Source organism: Zonotrichia albicollis, chromosome 5 (genome assembly GCF_047830755.1).
Source record: "Zonotrichia albicollis isolate bZonAlb1 chromosome 5, bZonAlb1.hap1, whole genome shotgun sequence".
Lineage (NCBI taxonomy): Eukaryota > Metazoa > Chordata > Aves > Passeriformes > Passerellidae > Zonotrichia > Zonotrichia albicollis.
In genome coordinates this window covers 34089685-34105630 of record NC_133823.1, presented here as the reverse complement: position 1 = coordinate 34105630, position 15946 = coordinate 34089685, and the positions used below count along the sequence as shown (strand labels likewise).

The 15946-nt window shown below is 35.1% G+C and overlaps 1 protein-coding gene across 3 annotated transcripts; it reads right to left on the bottom strand.

The window, feature by feature from the left end:
• Nucleotides 1-3071: 3071 nt before the first annotated feature.
• CEP44 (centrosomal protein 44) lies at nucleotides 3072-15874 on the bottom strand. 3 transcript variants are annotated; one of them, XM_005483811.4, is made up of 11 exons: nucleotides 15718-15874; nucleotides 14053-14195; nucleotides 13295-13442; nucleotides 12208-12354; nucleotides 11220-11327; nucleotides 9667-9810; nucleotides 9094-9303; nucleotides 6365-6434; nucleotides 4353-4480; nucleotides 4063-4100; nucleotides 3072-3272 (listed from the first exon to the last, which is right to left on the bottom strand). In XM_005483811.4, exons 2-11 carry the CDS (start codon nucleotides 14139-14141, stop codon nucleotides 3164-3166), a joined length of 1191 nt encoding a protein of 396 aa, XP_005483868.2. In that variant the 5' UTR covers nucleotides 14142-14195; nucleotides 15718-15874; the 3' UTR covers nucleotides 3072-3163. The 3 variants fall into 3 exon arrangements, with proteins under 3 accessions (XP_005483868.2, XP_074397399.1, XP_074397400.1); XM_074541298.1 differs by lacking the exon at nucleotides 15718-15874 and adding an exon at nucleotides 15220-15635; XM_074541299.1 differs by lacking the exon at nucleotides 15718-15874 and adding an exon at nucleotides 15080-15098.
• Between the last annotated feature and the right edge of the window lie 72 nt (nucleotides 15875-15946).

Below are 15946 nucleotides of genomic sequence, written 5' to 3'. Positions count from 1 at the left end.
AGCTGATCACAGAGCTGATGGGAATGAGGAAAAAAAAATCCCAAAAACAAGGCCACCCAAAAAAATACAACCAATACCCCTCACTATTTATTTTCAGAAGGGTGTATTTAAGTCACATCAGTTACAAAACACAGTTGATAACACAGACAGATGGGAATGATCAGCACTGGGAGGAAATCCCTTAAGCTGCCAAAAACTTCAGCTTTGTGAAACTATTCTCAGCATTCATGGAAAGTATTCAAGGCTCTCTAACTCTTAATCCCAGTTCATATTTCAACATGCACTCAATGCAGTGCAGCAACAGCAGGTAAGAGAACAGACACGCAAGTGTGAAAGTTTATGAAGACCTAGCAGAATGTTTTAGAAATAGAATTTCACCTTTGATTAAAATACCCTGGGGCATAATATTCTTTGACATTGCTTATGCTAAAAATTTATCATTATAAACCTAACATTGGAAAAATTATATTTCTGTTGATTTTGAGTCTATCATCACGTGATTTTGCTTTAGAGTATAAGTTTTCTTTAAAATGACTGCATAGGGAAAGGGGAGAGGAAAACCAACACCCAATGCTGCATTAGAACATCAGGGCTCCACACTACTGCTAATTCTGAACCTCTAACTAGAGCAGTTTGCTCCTAGAGAATAAAAAGCTTGACCACTTCCAAATCAAGCATCTGCTCTAGATTGTCTAGAGAATGCGTTTTGCAATGACTGATACAGCATTTTTCTATCAGATAAGGTCACATTGCCTAAACACAGACACTAACTTTACTATCCCTCATTAAATAAGCCATAGGATGCTCCAGAGAAGGAATATCACAGTTTTGGAACAACTTCTTTTCCCCATTTGGGTCACTCAAGTTAAAAGTGTTTTAATCACTATCCTTGTATTGACTGCTCACCTGGCACAGGTGACAAGAATGCATCATCCCCAGTATCCCACAAAGACCACAACACATATCTCATATATCACATATCAGAAATCTGCCTACACATCACAGAAGCAAAATACTATCATTAAACCATTTTTGCAGATATAATACTTTTCCTGAGGAACCATAATTTGCTAAATTATTTTCACCACACAAAGTTTAAAAAGATCCTAAAAAAAAACACTAAAGAGAAAGTATATGTGGCATAAAGTGTTTGAAAAGATAACTGTAAATATTTAGCAAATAAATTATTTTAAAGTAGAATATATTACAACTGCAACTGTTTGCAATGATGCCTAACTTGTCAAAACAAGTAGTTGATAGAAAAAGGCTGTTTCAAGCCCTGTTCACTAGTGATTAGTAAAGAATTTTAAGCATCTGTACTACAAAGTAACTAAATAATTTCCACAGTTAGTAGCTTCTAATATACTTTGATCATCTTACTTTTCTGTTTCTCCAGAAAAATTAACCTTTGCAAGACAATAATGCACTGCTCAAACTTCAGCTTGTCCATACCCTTGGTTTTAGTTTTTCAGTACTGTATATGTTGCTGGAAGAAGTAAATAATTTAACAACTTGGGGTTTTCAATTTTATAGTACTACATAGAAATTACATTGAATTGCACACAGAGAGAAAGAACTTTTCCTAATGCTGCATTCCCCAGATGCATTCAATGATAAGTCTCTGTAACTTGAATCAAGTATACTGACTTCTCATTTTTGCCATGGCATCAGTAAACAGCTGTCATTCCTCTCTGTCCTGCCACATGCTTTAACAAATATCACAGAGAATAAATATCCTACTTAACATAAAAGCATCTCTGACTTCAAGGCAAAGAGGAAAAATTAGAGAGAGATAATTCAAAATATTTGATCATAGCAGCTTAAAGAAGACAAATACTAATTTTTACTTCTTTGATGACTGAATAAAGATTTCCACAAGATGGTGCTGTAGTCCTATTTTAAGACATAAATGGTTCTAACATTTAGAAGGAAACATCATTTCATTTCATTGTTAGAATAATGAACAGTGATTTGCAAGGCCTATTTTCAATTAAGGAGCAAAACACATTCCTACGATCCAATCTTTATAGGTTCTTTTATTTTTAAACAACTGAAAAATCACAGAAGTCACAAAAGTCTAAAAAATCCAGAATTAGTTAATATAACATCACAGATTGCCATAAACTCTTGTGTTTCTGTGTAAAATAAAGTCCATTTATATTCCATATGGTTATAGAAAAAAATCGTAATTATTTTTAAACCATAGATATCACTTTTTACAGCATGTTAAATAGCTGCTTTTGCCTTCATCTGCAAACTCTGCCCCCCAAATATTACGACTGGTCTGTAATATTAAACTCCAAAAATCTTTTAAACTGAAGCATTAAAACACAAAGGAGCCTTGATATGATAGGCTACCAATTTACAAAAAGCAATAAACAATTAAATAAATCTAATCAAGCCTCACACATCTTTGGTTTGATCATATGTTTATGCAAGTCTTACATCTACTTATGTCTCTAAACAGAAATCTTAATATGGCTTCAAATAATGAAAATGTGTTTCTTTGTATACAGACTGGTCTCCATCTGTGCTGCTGGTCTTAAAATGTGTTGGGTAAGAGCACTAAAACACTCAACACATCTCTTGCAGTCAAAGTCTGTGGACTTACTTGCACATTTTTGTGTTTAGGATCAAACTGACCCCCACTTTGTCAGTGTTAATGGAAGCCATAAAGTGTTGGTGCTCTCCAGCTTAGCATGAAAACTTACATTTAAAAATAAAATTAAAAAAAAAACAGCAAAAAAGGTACATATTTGAAACTGTGTATGTAAGTTTTTTATTAAGGCTTATTCAAGAGTACAGATGGTAGGATGGTATGTAAGAATGCCTCTTGGGTGTAATATGCAAGTTCCAGCTGGAATGTTTCCAACAGGATGTAAACCACAGTCCTCAAGCCCACACACTTTAAAAAACATATTACTTAGCACACTGCTAACAAATGTCAACACAAGAATACACTGCTGTAATGACTTCAATTTACAAAAGTGCAAGGAGGGGGGAAGAAGCTATTTGAATAGTCTTTAAAATCAAAAATTGTGGTCGTGGGGAGGGAAATCAATACACAGATGCATGAGTAAAATATTTATTCAAAGCAATAAAAGCACTAGTGATCATTACAAATTTGATATATTAAAACTTTAACGCTGTACAAACATACAGATTATTTCTGGTATCCGCAAGGCTGCAGAGACAAGGTCTGAAGACTTGTGCTTGCAGGTATTCCCAGAGGTGGGCTTGGTGTTTTGAACAATTTGAAGGTTTCTTCCATTCTGAAAATAAATTTTATTTACATACACTTAATAAAATAGGGTACAAAAATAACTGACTTGCTTTTAACTTCCCAATTATCCAAAGTACTAATAAGCAGCATGACCCCATACATTTTCTCTCATCGCGTCCTTTTCCCCAACAATTCATTTGTCTTAAACGCCAACCATTTATCAATAAACCTCAAGTACACAAAACAGAAGTAATCCACGCAATAAAATTAAAATTACAGAAAAGGCTAGAGTTTTTTATAGGCCACACACTTATAGAAATCTCTTGCTAGAGAAACATGATAAAACAACACATTTCTCTTCAAGTATAATAAAAATATACCAAAAAATTTTATTCTAGATCTCAGAATAATTATCAAATACATCTTAATACAGTTATTATAATGCTTAGGCTGAAATTAGTTTTACATTTCCTTAAATAATAAAAACCAGTTAAGATAATAGGTACTTTTCAGGAAGAAAAATTGCGAGTACCAGAGAATTTAAATCAGGAAATAAATAATATTCCTATTTCTTATCAACCAAATTCTAAACACTCTTTATTCTCCAGTTAATACTATTAAGAGTGCTTTCTATTGCTTTTTAGAAAGCAAACCAGTGACTCATCCCACAAATACAAAACTGTAAGTGGATTTATTATCCAGTAGAGCCATAAGGAAATGCCACACGTGATGTACAGACCTTTGAGGTTTGGAACACATATGTACATTCTCTGTGCGCCTTAGTCCAGTACAACTCCCTCCCGGGAAATAAATTCCTGCTGCCCATTCCTATTACTTACATTTTACTTATCTTTTCCATTCTTTGTCTTATTGTCTCCTACAATTTAAAAGCAACATAGTTAGTGAACTCTTCAAAGCTTACATTCTTCAGATGGACTTTCAATTTAGATTCAGAGAAAATGTGACTTTAAGCAGTGCTTACATATGAAAAGTATTTTTATGAGACAGAACTAGTGGTAGTTTTGCACAGTTTCCTTGTTTTTCTATCAGTATATACAACTAAAACCAATGCTTACTAGTTCTCTTGACCTCAAAGGAAATCAACTGAGCATTCACTAGCTTTACTTACCTTTGAAATGTCTGTCAGATCATGAGAATTAATGGTCATGTCTTTGGGAGACTGGTCTGTGGATAACAGTGAACCGCATCCAGACGACTGAAGATGACTCCCTGGCATCTCCTCATTCCTCTCTGTATCTACAGAGAAATACTCAGTTTTATGTCACCTTTGCCTTCTTGCTCTCTTTTGCAAGGTCAGCTATCAAATAATGTGATTTACAGTAGGCAATAACAGAAGAGAATGCATTGTATAAAGAGGGGAAGGAAAAAGCTACTATGGGAGTCCAAAATAGGTTTCTCATTTTTTTTAAACAAGTGCAATATGACACTATGTATAATATATATAATACACTAAAAGCAAATTCTAAAGATTACTAGGAAGATTATTTTCTCCTGATTAGAATAAAATCAAAGCTTATGAATATCTGATTACATTGCCAAACCTTTAATAGTAATTTCATATAATTTACATTATTTTTATTGTAAACTGCCTGCTCAAACATGTCTTTAATTTGTGCAAAGTAACCTGACTTATAAGTAGCAGAATTTTTGTCTCTTTTTTCTTTTTTTTTTTCATTTGGAAGCTGTGATATTGTTTGTAATTTTAGATTACTATTGTCAGGGAAGAGAATTTAGTGTCTTGAAAAAACACATGTTCCCATATCCATTTTTAGTAAAGTCACCATCTACACATCATACCTTTGGAACAAATGTAGCTACACTACTTTGTATCTAAAATTCATAATAAACTGTTTTTAAATACCTAAAATTAAAAATTTTTTATTTGGTACAGCTGTGATTTCTTAAGAGTACAACAACCAAAAAGAGCTGGAAAGGATCCCAAGTACTATACTCTCAGATAAAGCAGTTAAGACTGTCCTAATAACTTTCATGCCTAAAATTTCCTGAATTTTAGAAAAGCAGAAACAACAAATTCAGAATTTGGGGAGTCTGAAAATTCTCTTTCAAAAAACCATCTGCCTGTTTACTTACTACAAAGTCCTCAAGTGTCAGTAACACACCACTAAACTTATCACAGGAAGTTAATATGTTGCAAGCTTTCTGAGTCCTGTAAAATGAAGGTCCTGTTTCTGAGACTCCACGATAAAAACAAGCCTTGATGTAACCAAGAACTGCCTTCCTAATTTCCATGGAAACTGGATTACTGAGACTCCTTTTTAATTACCATTCAAAAGCCCAACACTGGACAAAAAAGCCTAATATGTGAGAATGGAAAATAGAATATCCTCCTTACCACTGGTGGCAGGAATAACAGCTGCCACAAGGGAAACAGGCCAAATCAAGGAAGAGAACAGAGGGAGCTAATAGAGCTAAAGGCCAAAGAGCTACCATTGAGGAAGACAGATGAATTACTCATGGCCTGAGCAGTGCTTTTAACTTCTTTCCCACTCAAATCTGCTTTGTTTACTTCTTGTAGGTTATCAAAATTAAACGGAAAGTTGGAAACGGAAGAAAAAGATTTTGACTTTCTCTTCAAAAAAAGGAAGTTTATCAAAAACGCCAGTTGGACAGCTGTTAACTGCTTCAGAGCATAGAAATATAGAAAACATTTAGTAGTGAGTTGAAAACCAACAAAGATTATGAATCATTATTTGTCTAAGCTCCATTAAAGAAGAAAACAGCAACCTAAAAGATATTGGTGGCAGCAAAAATAACTCCATTTGTGCTTGAGAACAGCGCATTTTTGGAACATGATGATAACTGCTTTAAAGTCCAAATGACAGTATTGTTATTCACAGCTTTAGTAACAGAACCTTAATTTGCATCTTTGATATTTTTAGTAGCTATTTTAAACTATTACTTACCATGCTATAGCAACTAAATCATATTAAGAATAAGTTAGAAACATGAAATGATGAGGAGGTTAACTTCTTATTTGCAGGATGGGTTTAAATTCAGAGGTCACTAAATTGCAGTTACCTACTTAACTATTTTAGTCAAGGTCAGCAAGAAAGGTTTAGCATATTTACATTAATTAAAAGGAAAGTCATTAATACTCACCAAGGGAAACTGGAATGATACTAGAAGTTCTTTTTTGATTTATATTGCTGAAGTCTTTAAGAAAGTCTCTCTGAAATACAAGTTTACTGTATTTTAGCCATACACCCTGTTTAAATCATCTTCTGACTGAACAAAACTATATTTAAGTATCAGGTATGTGTGTATTTGCTTGCTACACCATGTTGGCACTGCACAAATATCTTACAGGACTAAAAAATTCAACATGTCCATAAATGCACTTCATTAAAAAACTAGTCTACTTAACAGGTATTTTTTAAAACATCAATATTGCTGTTCACGATGAGGTCAAAACCAGGTCAAAATATAGTGCATAAAACTTACTTATGAGTAGAACGAACACTCGGAATGGTCCTGGCCTGTACTAATGATTTCATCTCAACATTGGTTGCCATTAGCTTAAAGTAAGTGTGCCTTCTTCTACTGCCTGTTGATACTCAAATATAGAGTCCTCGGTCCTAAAAAAATAGTCTATAGACTAACTGAAATTCATTGCACCTAAATGCTTAGAACCCAGAAGGCTATTTTAAGCTGGTTTCTCAGGCTCCTAAATGAGAGAGGGCTCTTTCAAGAAACATTCTCAGCTTAACTTGATGTAACTTTAAAAGGCTGTTCATAAGCAAGGAAACAATAGTATTTTTGTGTTCAACTTTCTAATTTCAAAGTAAGAAAATAAAACATTCAAACAACATCTAGATTTTTTTTTTACCAATGAGTAATCATTATGATTTGATACCTCAGCCTTTAAAATATGTCACTTTATATACTGGAGTAACTGCATCAGCTAACAGCTGAATACTACACCTAAAAAAATTAATGAAGGAGAAATAGTAGGTATTGTATGGGAAAATGCTGGGAAAAACTGTAATAATGTCCATCTCTTAAAAAACACAAAAATAAGATCTGCAGACACTACATCTGTTCAATTCCTTTCATTGAAATGGATTTGGTAGCTTTCAGACTTTCCCAGAACTTAAATGCACAGCTGCTGCTACTTTGGCAACAGCAAAAGACAGATCTTAGAGTGTTCCTGCTATGTTGGCTAGATGCCAAAAATTCCCTGTAAAGTGTAAGAGTAAGAGAGGAGTAATTCTGAATTGTTTCTGTATGTGTGAAGCACAACATGGATGCAATTTTATTAAACAAAAAAGCAGCAATTCTGTGGCCCAAACGATTATTTCTTAGCAGTTTTCAAATGTCTATTGCAAAATAGTTGCTTTGATGACTATGTATACATACATATAGTCTTATATATTTGTATATAGAATGCCATACAGAAACTATAACTGAACTTGTTTCTGCAGGTGAATTCTTTCAGTAACATGCAGTACCTAAATATAATTATCACTGGAAACTTCTCAGTGATATTTTTGAGAGTATTTTCCAAGAACTATTCCAATCATATGAACAACTGCAATAAACATGTTAGTGAAGCAGTAATAAACCAAATTTCCAAAAACAAAACAACAAGTCCAGTCTGAAACATGAGCTTTCCCATGTGCTACAGTAATTTCTTGAAAAGAATACATTTGAAACAGGAGAAAAACTGTCTGTGGCTGCCAGAAAAAAAAAAAAACCATTATCATTGGTGTTATTAGTTGGACACATGTCTACTGATCCATAAGACTCTGATTTCAGATGGTAAAATCACTACTAAGGACCTAATTTTTTTTTAAAGTGATTGAGAATATCTATCCTTACTAACTGAGCTACAGCTTTTAGAAATAACCTAATGATCAGTTTGAACACCTGTCTACTTCAAGACTTTGCATAACCACCACACTTGCAAGGCATACAGTAAAACATGTCTGGTATACAAGTACTAGCAACATTTTCAAATTAGTGGGGTCAGCAAAATGCACAGAGCTCCTGGATGTGAATAAATTCAACAGTTTTACAGCTGCAAAGAAAAATGCAACACCAATCAACTATTTTCCACAAGGATTTTCAACTTCTGGAAAGCATCTAACAGTGTCTGAAGGATACACGAGATACATTAGGGAAAATTTTTGGATCACATGATTAATTTCAAAGTGATGCTATGGTTCACTGCAACTCAAAATATTTACATGTGTCCAGTGTACATATATCACAGTACATATTGTGCACACAAGGACCTTTCAACAGCATGAAAAATAACCCAGTCTTAATGCAACAAGAGGCTTTATTTGCTATGCCAAATGTAGCCACATCACAACTGCAGTGCTTTCACACATTCAAAAATGCAATGAACATCACGGACAAAAAATAGGAAGTGGGGTAAGAGAGTGAGAATAGGAGAAAAAATCCCAGTGATTAGACTAGAAATTTCAAGGACCCATAAATTACACATAGGACTAAAATAAGAAATAACTTTTTGATTAACCCTGTGTTTTCCACTGTGCATGCCATCCATTTTTGTCACTATCTGTTGTAGAGAATGAAGACTCCATGTTCAAAAACTTTCTTCTATAACTTTAGTAGTAAATAAAATGACACTGAATCATTACTAATGAGAACAGATGGCGAGCTTTGCTTCATAAAGTCTCAGAGAATAGAATTTAACAGTTAAGAAAAAAATACCCATCAACTTCGTAAACAACACTTGCATTCAGATTGTACTTTTAAAACCAGTGACAAAAACACATCAGAAGGCAGGGAGGGCAGAAACAGACCAACAAGATTATGTTTGGGCAATTTTTGTTATAGAATTAAGAGAGAAATTAACACACCTTTCTGGATTGTAACAACAGTTCTGTTTCAAGAAGCAAAACTCGATTCAGTAAGTTATTCCAGTCCTTCTCATCTACGATCACCTTTCCTTGCAGTTTCTCTTCTAAAACTTGTAGCTTATCTTCCATCCAATCTAGCTTATGAAGCTTTTCTTGGAAATCTGCAAGCTGACTCTTTAAAAACTCAATTTGTGAATTTTCTTCTATGACCTGAAAATACCGATAAGAACATATCCTCTAATTTCAAAACAGAAACAATTCATCACTTGATGAAACAAATTCAGTGCAATCTTCAAGTTCAGTAACCACATCCTGCCACATTAGAAAATTATTTTTCTTCCAGAATTACCAAAATATGCCTACTCAGGGAACACAGCTTCTAAAAGAAGCTGTTGACAGAACTATGTCTTGAAAGAGACAGTACAATTTAACTGACTTTTCCTTTTTCCAACTTTTTCAATACATTTATTAAGTATCCGCTGCATGCTCCTGAAGTATAGCTATAATGTAAAAACCTTTATACCTTTAGACAAATCCTGTAATAGAAAGACATCTTAAAAGAGAAGTCCTTACTTGTTCACAGTTAACTTCCACAATATCATAATCTGGGCACAATTCTTCCTCAGTCCCTCCCTGTGCTGGAAGGGGTAGTGGACAAAGATCACCACTAACTTCATTTCCTGAGTGTCGTTCAACTAGAGGCTTCTTTTGAGTATGCTAAAAAATAAACAAACAAACACAATTAACTGCTGGTGTTACTTATAACAATAATATTTCAATTCATTAGCCAAGTAGTGACACATAAGACCTATTATTTCAATACTTATTTAAATCTAACTATCTTATCCCAACTGGCTACAAAATACAGAAAGCAAGAGCAGGCAGTTTACTTTTTAAAAAATCATACAGACTTGAAGGAACTGTAAAACAAATATGCATGCACTTTGCCATATATACTGTGTACCTTGTTTCCTTTCCATAAACAGTAATGAAGACATTAATGTCCTCCTTTAATTTAAAGGTGGTTAGATTTCTAAGTGTGGACTGGAAAATATGTTATTACCTACAGCAAAATCCATATGTATAGACAGTTTCAACATCAAAACCATGGCTAAAACATTAAGAACAAAAAAGGTTTAACTAGGAAGATCAGAATTCTTCTTTTTTTTTTTACAACTGTCAGCAAAATAGCCTATGAGATATGCATTCATTTCCTTTGAAGGCTTCCCTTAGAGGAAACAAAGAGAAATTTTGCAATTTCTTCAGGTAGATTAAATCTTATGATATCACAAAATGAAACACTTAATGATTAAGAATGCACAATTACTAGTTCTGTGCATCATCTTAACATGTAGAGATTCCTCAATGTTTTAGTTAAGCTGAAACTCTCTTCTAGGGAATTCTTATCTCTCCCATTCAGTGCCACTATTAAACAACTAGAAGAGACAGAGAAGCCATTCCAAATACTTTATTCACAAAGTTTTCCTTGATAAAAGCAGTATTTTCCTTATAAGCAGAAACAACCAGCTATTAACATACAATCATAGTCCCAGAAGTTTTTTAAAATTTTATTTTGTACCCTTTTAGCAGATAATATCAGGAAAGCTGCCTCCTTCACATGTCAAGAGTGGAATAACGTATAGACATTTTTACTTAATGCATAATCATCTTACCTTTGTAAAACCAAAGCCAAAAGGAATGCTACATTATGAAAACTTCCTGAACAGATTCAGATAAAACACCAAACAGTGTTTTGAAAGCTGTGTTTTAAACACATGCTAGGCCAAGCACACTTCACTCTTCGAACACCATACAGCTTCTTTGTGCCATTGTATCTTTTCCCATTGCTCTCCCTTACACTTGATATAATTCAAATATAGTACAAACAACAGCACTAGGTCATTACCAGCAAGACTTTGAGATCAACTACTAGGTAAGAGAGACAACACCCTCTGTATTTCAGCTATTATTTCAGCCAACCACACTCTGGAGAAAAACAAACAAACAAACACCAGCCCACATCAAAACTGGTTTGATTAAGCATTAAAATCAAAACAAAAGCAAACAATTTCAGCAAGAGCCTAACTTACTACAAAGGAGATAAAACATAAAAATTATTTTCATACCTGTTTGGGATTCAGAGCACTGCGACTTGGATCAGCAAGACCTTTACCACAATTTGACCATACTTCAGATTTAAGAGGTCTGATTTTTTTTTTCGTTTGGGATTTAACCTCCAAAGTGAACAGAAGAAAATAAAAAGAGAAAATTTTCAGGATTCCACACCCCACTTTCTAACACCATCTCTGACTGACAGGAGTATTTCATGCTGCACACACACAAACACATTTAAACCTCTGTAGTACAATAATGTCTAAAAAAAAATTAAATAAGGCTCAAAGTTATAGAGAACACAGATCCAGAAGTAAATGCCATACTTTTATATTCATTCATACCTATGCTAGGTTGCATCAATAGATGGTTATAAATAGAAAAGACAACTTGCACCTGAGTTAAAAGTAAAACAAATACAAAAAAAAAGTAGTTATGTCTTCAAAACTGAGAAATTAAGCATGCAGAAGTCCTAAAGACTTGTTAAAAACTCAAAGGAAACAAAATCCTGTGAAATATAAAGATTGGAAATTCCTTTCATTAAAGCAGAGACCGATACACCACACACACTGATAAAAAATAATGCCATTACAAGTATCGTTGATGAAAATAATCAGATTTGAGAAACAAACAGAAGCATTATTTTTGAATTGTTACAGAAATTCAACATGAAAAGATTTTGTTTTGCCTTTAAATTTATCTGAGAAGTTTATTAATTCACATGTTCACTGTATCAAGAAGTGTAAAAGAAAATATACCACTTTCTGTAAAAATAACAATTAGATTTATCTTCATTCCAATTTTTTTATACTACAAAGTATTGCCAGCTTCATGTCTTGAATGAAAGCATTCAAGCATCTTACAATGAAACTTCACACTAACTTTCCATTATTTGGTCCATGAGCAATGCTGCATCTTCAAAGATAAGCTGAAGACCAGTTTATCTGCAGCATCAAACACATCAAAAGAAACTTACAAAAAAGGCAACCATTTGATCAGTACCTTACTAGAGTTACTCAGCTCCTTATGTTTCTTCACCACACAGTTGATAATGTCACAAACAATTTGCATTTTTCTTTCTGCAAAGCCAACTTGAAGAAACTGCTCTTTTGTTAAAATTGGTTTATACTGAAATTGATCCCGAAGAAGCTGCAACAAAATAAGAGTTTACTTCACTTTCAAAATCACCTCACAATTTACCATAGAAATGGTATGCCCATATTCTTATTTTACTACAATCTTGTCTTTCATTCTGCACTTCAGCAGTTAAGCCTTTACTCATTTGATTATTTTTATATAAATCAATAAATACACAGCTGTTCCTTTTAACTAGGCCTTCAACATATCTCCTCTTTCATTCACACCACTCTTGTAAACTTCAACTCACAGTCTTAAGATTCAAGAAATAACAGACTATACAATTAATACTAAAAAAAATAAAACTAAGAGCTTTTAAAGTGAATTCACAATAAAATGTTATATTAATCTCAGCAAATACATCAGAAGGCTACATAAGGCTCCTAAAGAAGCCTTTCCTCTCAGATGGAAACCTCGTCTGAATAAGTCACTTTTTCTTAATTCATCAATCCACCTTTCATAAAAACATGCTTTTATACATTTTAAGGATAGTTCAAAGTTATTTTCAATCAGTTAAGAATTTTATTCTGGTTTATAAAAGGTTAATATTCAACTTTATGTATTAAAATGGCATAGTATTTCAAAATAACTGTATTTCTAAACTGTGCTTACAATTTTTTGAGTTCCTTGTGATTTTTTTGGTGGTTAAGATTTTTGCCAAGCTCACTTCTATAAATCTTTTTGTCCAATAAAAATTTCTGTGTTCTTCAAAACTAACATCTAACAATATTACTGTTTCTGCAAATGTCTCAAAACTGAGATTTGGCTACCACCACCCATTCTTATTTTCATTAAAATCTAAAAACTTGCACACAGTGACTTAATACCCATCTTAAATCCTAATAGGAACTAAAATTCCTGTTCATTTCCAAAAACTTTCACTTTCTAGTAAAGCTCATAGTAACTGTTTAATTTCTGTGAAGTTTCTTTAGCAGAGAACATGAAGGGATACCTTATAAACAGCTTCAATAAAACGCAAGTCGCTCTTGGCTGTCAGTTCCACATCACACTTTACCAAAAGCTCTGCTATGCAAGTTGAAAAAGATGTAAAACAATAGCTGATGATAGGTAAAAACGCAGCTGGATCCCCTTTTACTAACCTATAAAGAGACAAAAGTATTTTACACAGCAGAAGGTAAAAAAAGTTTTTCATTACATGAATTCCAACATTTAACTTGAAAACAATAAATACATAGCAGGTTCTATCTAAATATCTTTCATTCTAAGGTTTCATTGCCTGGGCATCTCTCATTTGGCCATGTAAAATGCTCAAAAAAATGTTCTTGTGATCTACATATAATTTAAACATTGTCAAGTCTAAAGCCCACCAGCATTTCCAGCTCAACATTCAGACCACTTTTTTGTTTCTAATCTTTACAGGATGAAATTTCCTGAAGGAAGTTTTGGAAGCGCTTTCCTGAAGGAAGTTTTGGAAGCGCTTCTGAAGAAATCCGAAAGGCGACATTAACCAAAACAAAGACAAGAACAGCAGAAGAGGAGCACGACAGTAATACAGCCCAGGATTGTTCTAAGGATTGCTCAGAAGAGCAAAACTGTGTACTTTTATATCCCAGTTCACACAGACCACACCCCAAGTTCCCAGTTATGTTCTGCTTATCACTGGGTGCAATGCTAATCCTTATGCATATCTTGTTTACACATCTTGCTGCCATCATGTAATAAATGATAAGTTTTCACACTGCCACTTACACTGTATAATCCACATCTCTTGGATAATTTAACAAGCGAAGTCCTTGTTCTATTTTTCTTAAACTTCCATTTAGGTCTCCTGTTGCCATTATTCCAAATGTTATTCTTCTTTCAGGTTATTAAATAAACATTAAAAAGTGCATCTGTTAAAAAAAATTATGTACACAAAAATTACAAAATGCAAATAATCACCTAAATTCAACTTTCTGCTAGAACCTAGGAGATAATTACCTGCCACTATTTTCACTAAATTTCTTGTCTTGCTACAAAACAAGTATTTTGAAGCCTACCAATGCAAGCAGTGAAGAGGCACAGTCACACAGCCTATAAATGAAGCAATGGTCTCAAGAAACAGTTACATTTACTGTGGGCTGGGTTTGTTGTGGATGTTTTTCTTCTTGTGCTTCTGTGGTGTTTGATCAGCAATCTTCAAGAGTAAGCTCTTCCCATGTCTTCTGCCCTTGTTAAAAGGACTTTCTTCCTACTTAATCATCAGGTTTCTTTAATTTAATCATTAGGTTTTGGGTTATTAGTTGCACTAAACAGAAGTACACAATACTTACTTTTCAAAGTCAAATGGGAATAATTTAACCAATTATTTGGAAATTGAGGCAGCTTATTCTTCCTGCATTATGTTACAACGTGATCCATTCTACGGTTTTGCAAATTTAAATAGCTATTAAGACAAATCTCAAAGAATATGACATAAAACCGAAGCTCTAATCTGCAATGCAAATACTCACAGAAGACACTCTGACAGGATTTTGTCTAATCATATATAGGCTGTTTCCCAAAAGCATCAAAAATCCTTTCTTTTCACACCAGATCTCTGGATGTAAAAACTGGTAACTACTGTCACTACAAAATAGCCTAAGAGCTCATAAAAGTAACAGTCAAGTCAGCAGCAAATCTTGGGAAGGTAAACCCTGTAAAATGAGATACATAGCTTTTGTCTGTGGAAATCTGTAGAATTTACAGAGCGCCGGCTATCAAGAATGAAATCGAGTATAACAAAGTTTCAAGTTACCATAATATAAAGCTTTGAGGAAGTGGCTCAAAGAACAACTGTCAAAAATGTGTAGGATAGATATTCAAAGGATCAATGTAAAAACTAAACAAAAAGACCAAAACAAACAAAAACTAAAAAAACTACCCCATGCAAGTTACCAAGTATGATAACACTGTAAACGCTGTCTCTGAAATGCCTGACAACTAGGCTGTTGATTTCTTCCAACTGAATCTAGACTCTCCTGTAGCACAGGGAGGGGAGCTGGGGTAAATCACACCGTTACGCAGAGCTGCAGACATATCACCGACAAACACGGGACTTCGCCGCCGTGCCAGCTGCGACACCCTCGGCGCAGAGGCCACTCGCACACCAGCGAGCGGCACACGGCACCGCGCGTCCCCGGCTGGTTGCCCTGGGCACCAGCGGAAAAACAGCGGAAAAAACACTGTGTCCCAGACAGGACACGGCAAGGCGGGCCGCGGTCCCGGAACCAGCGCGCTGCGGCAAACTCGCCACACTGGGACCGGCTCTCCACCCGCCTGTCATCGCCCCTACAAGAGCGGAGACCGGGCCCTCCCCAGAACTCGCCGTCTCCAAGGAGAGGGAGAGGCCCGCGGCGGGGACAGACGCGCCCCGAGACCGATGCTGACGCTCACCCGCGCGGCGGGAGCCCCGCGGCCGCTCTCTGGCAGCGCTCCAGGCCCCGCGGCCGCTCCCTGGCTGCGCGGCGGAGCTCCGCCGTTCCCCGGCTGTGCGGCGGGCGCAGACCGAATCTGCCGCCGCCGAAGCCGACGGGCACTTCCGCTCGCCGCGCGTCCCTCCCCGCGGACGTCACTTCCAGCAACAACAGCGGACATCAGAGCTGCCCGGGCAGGAGTCGGGGCG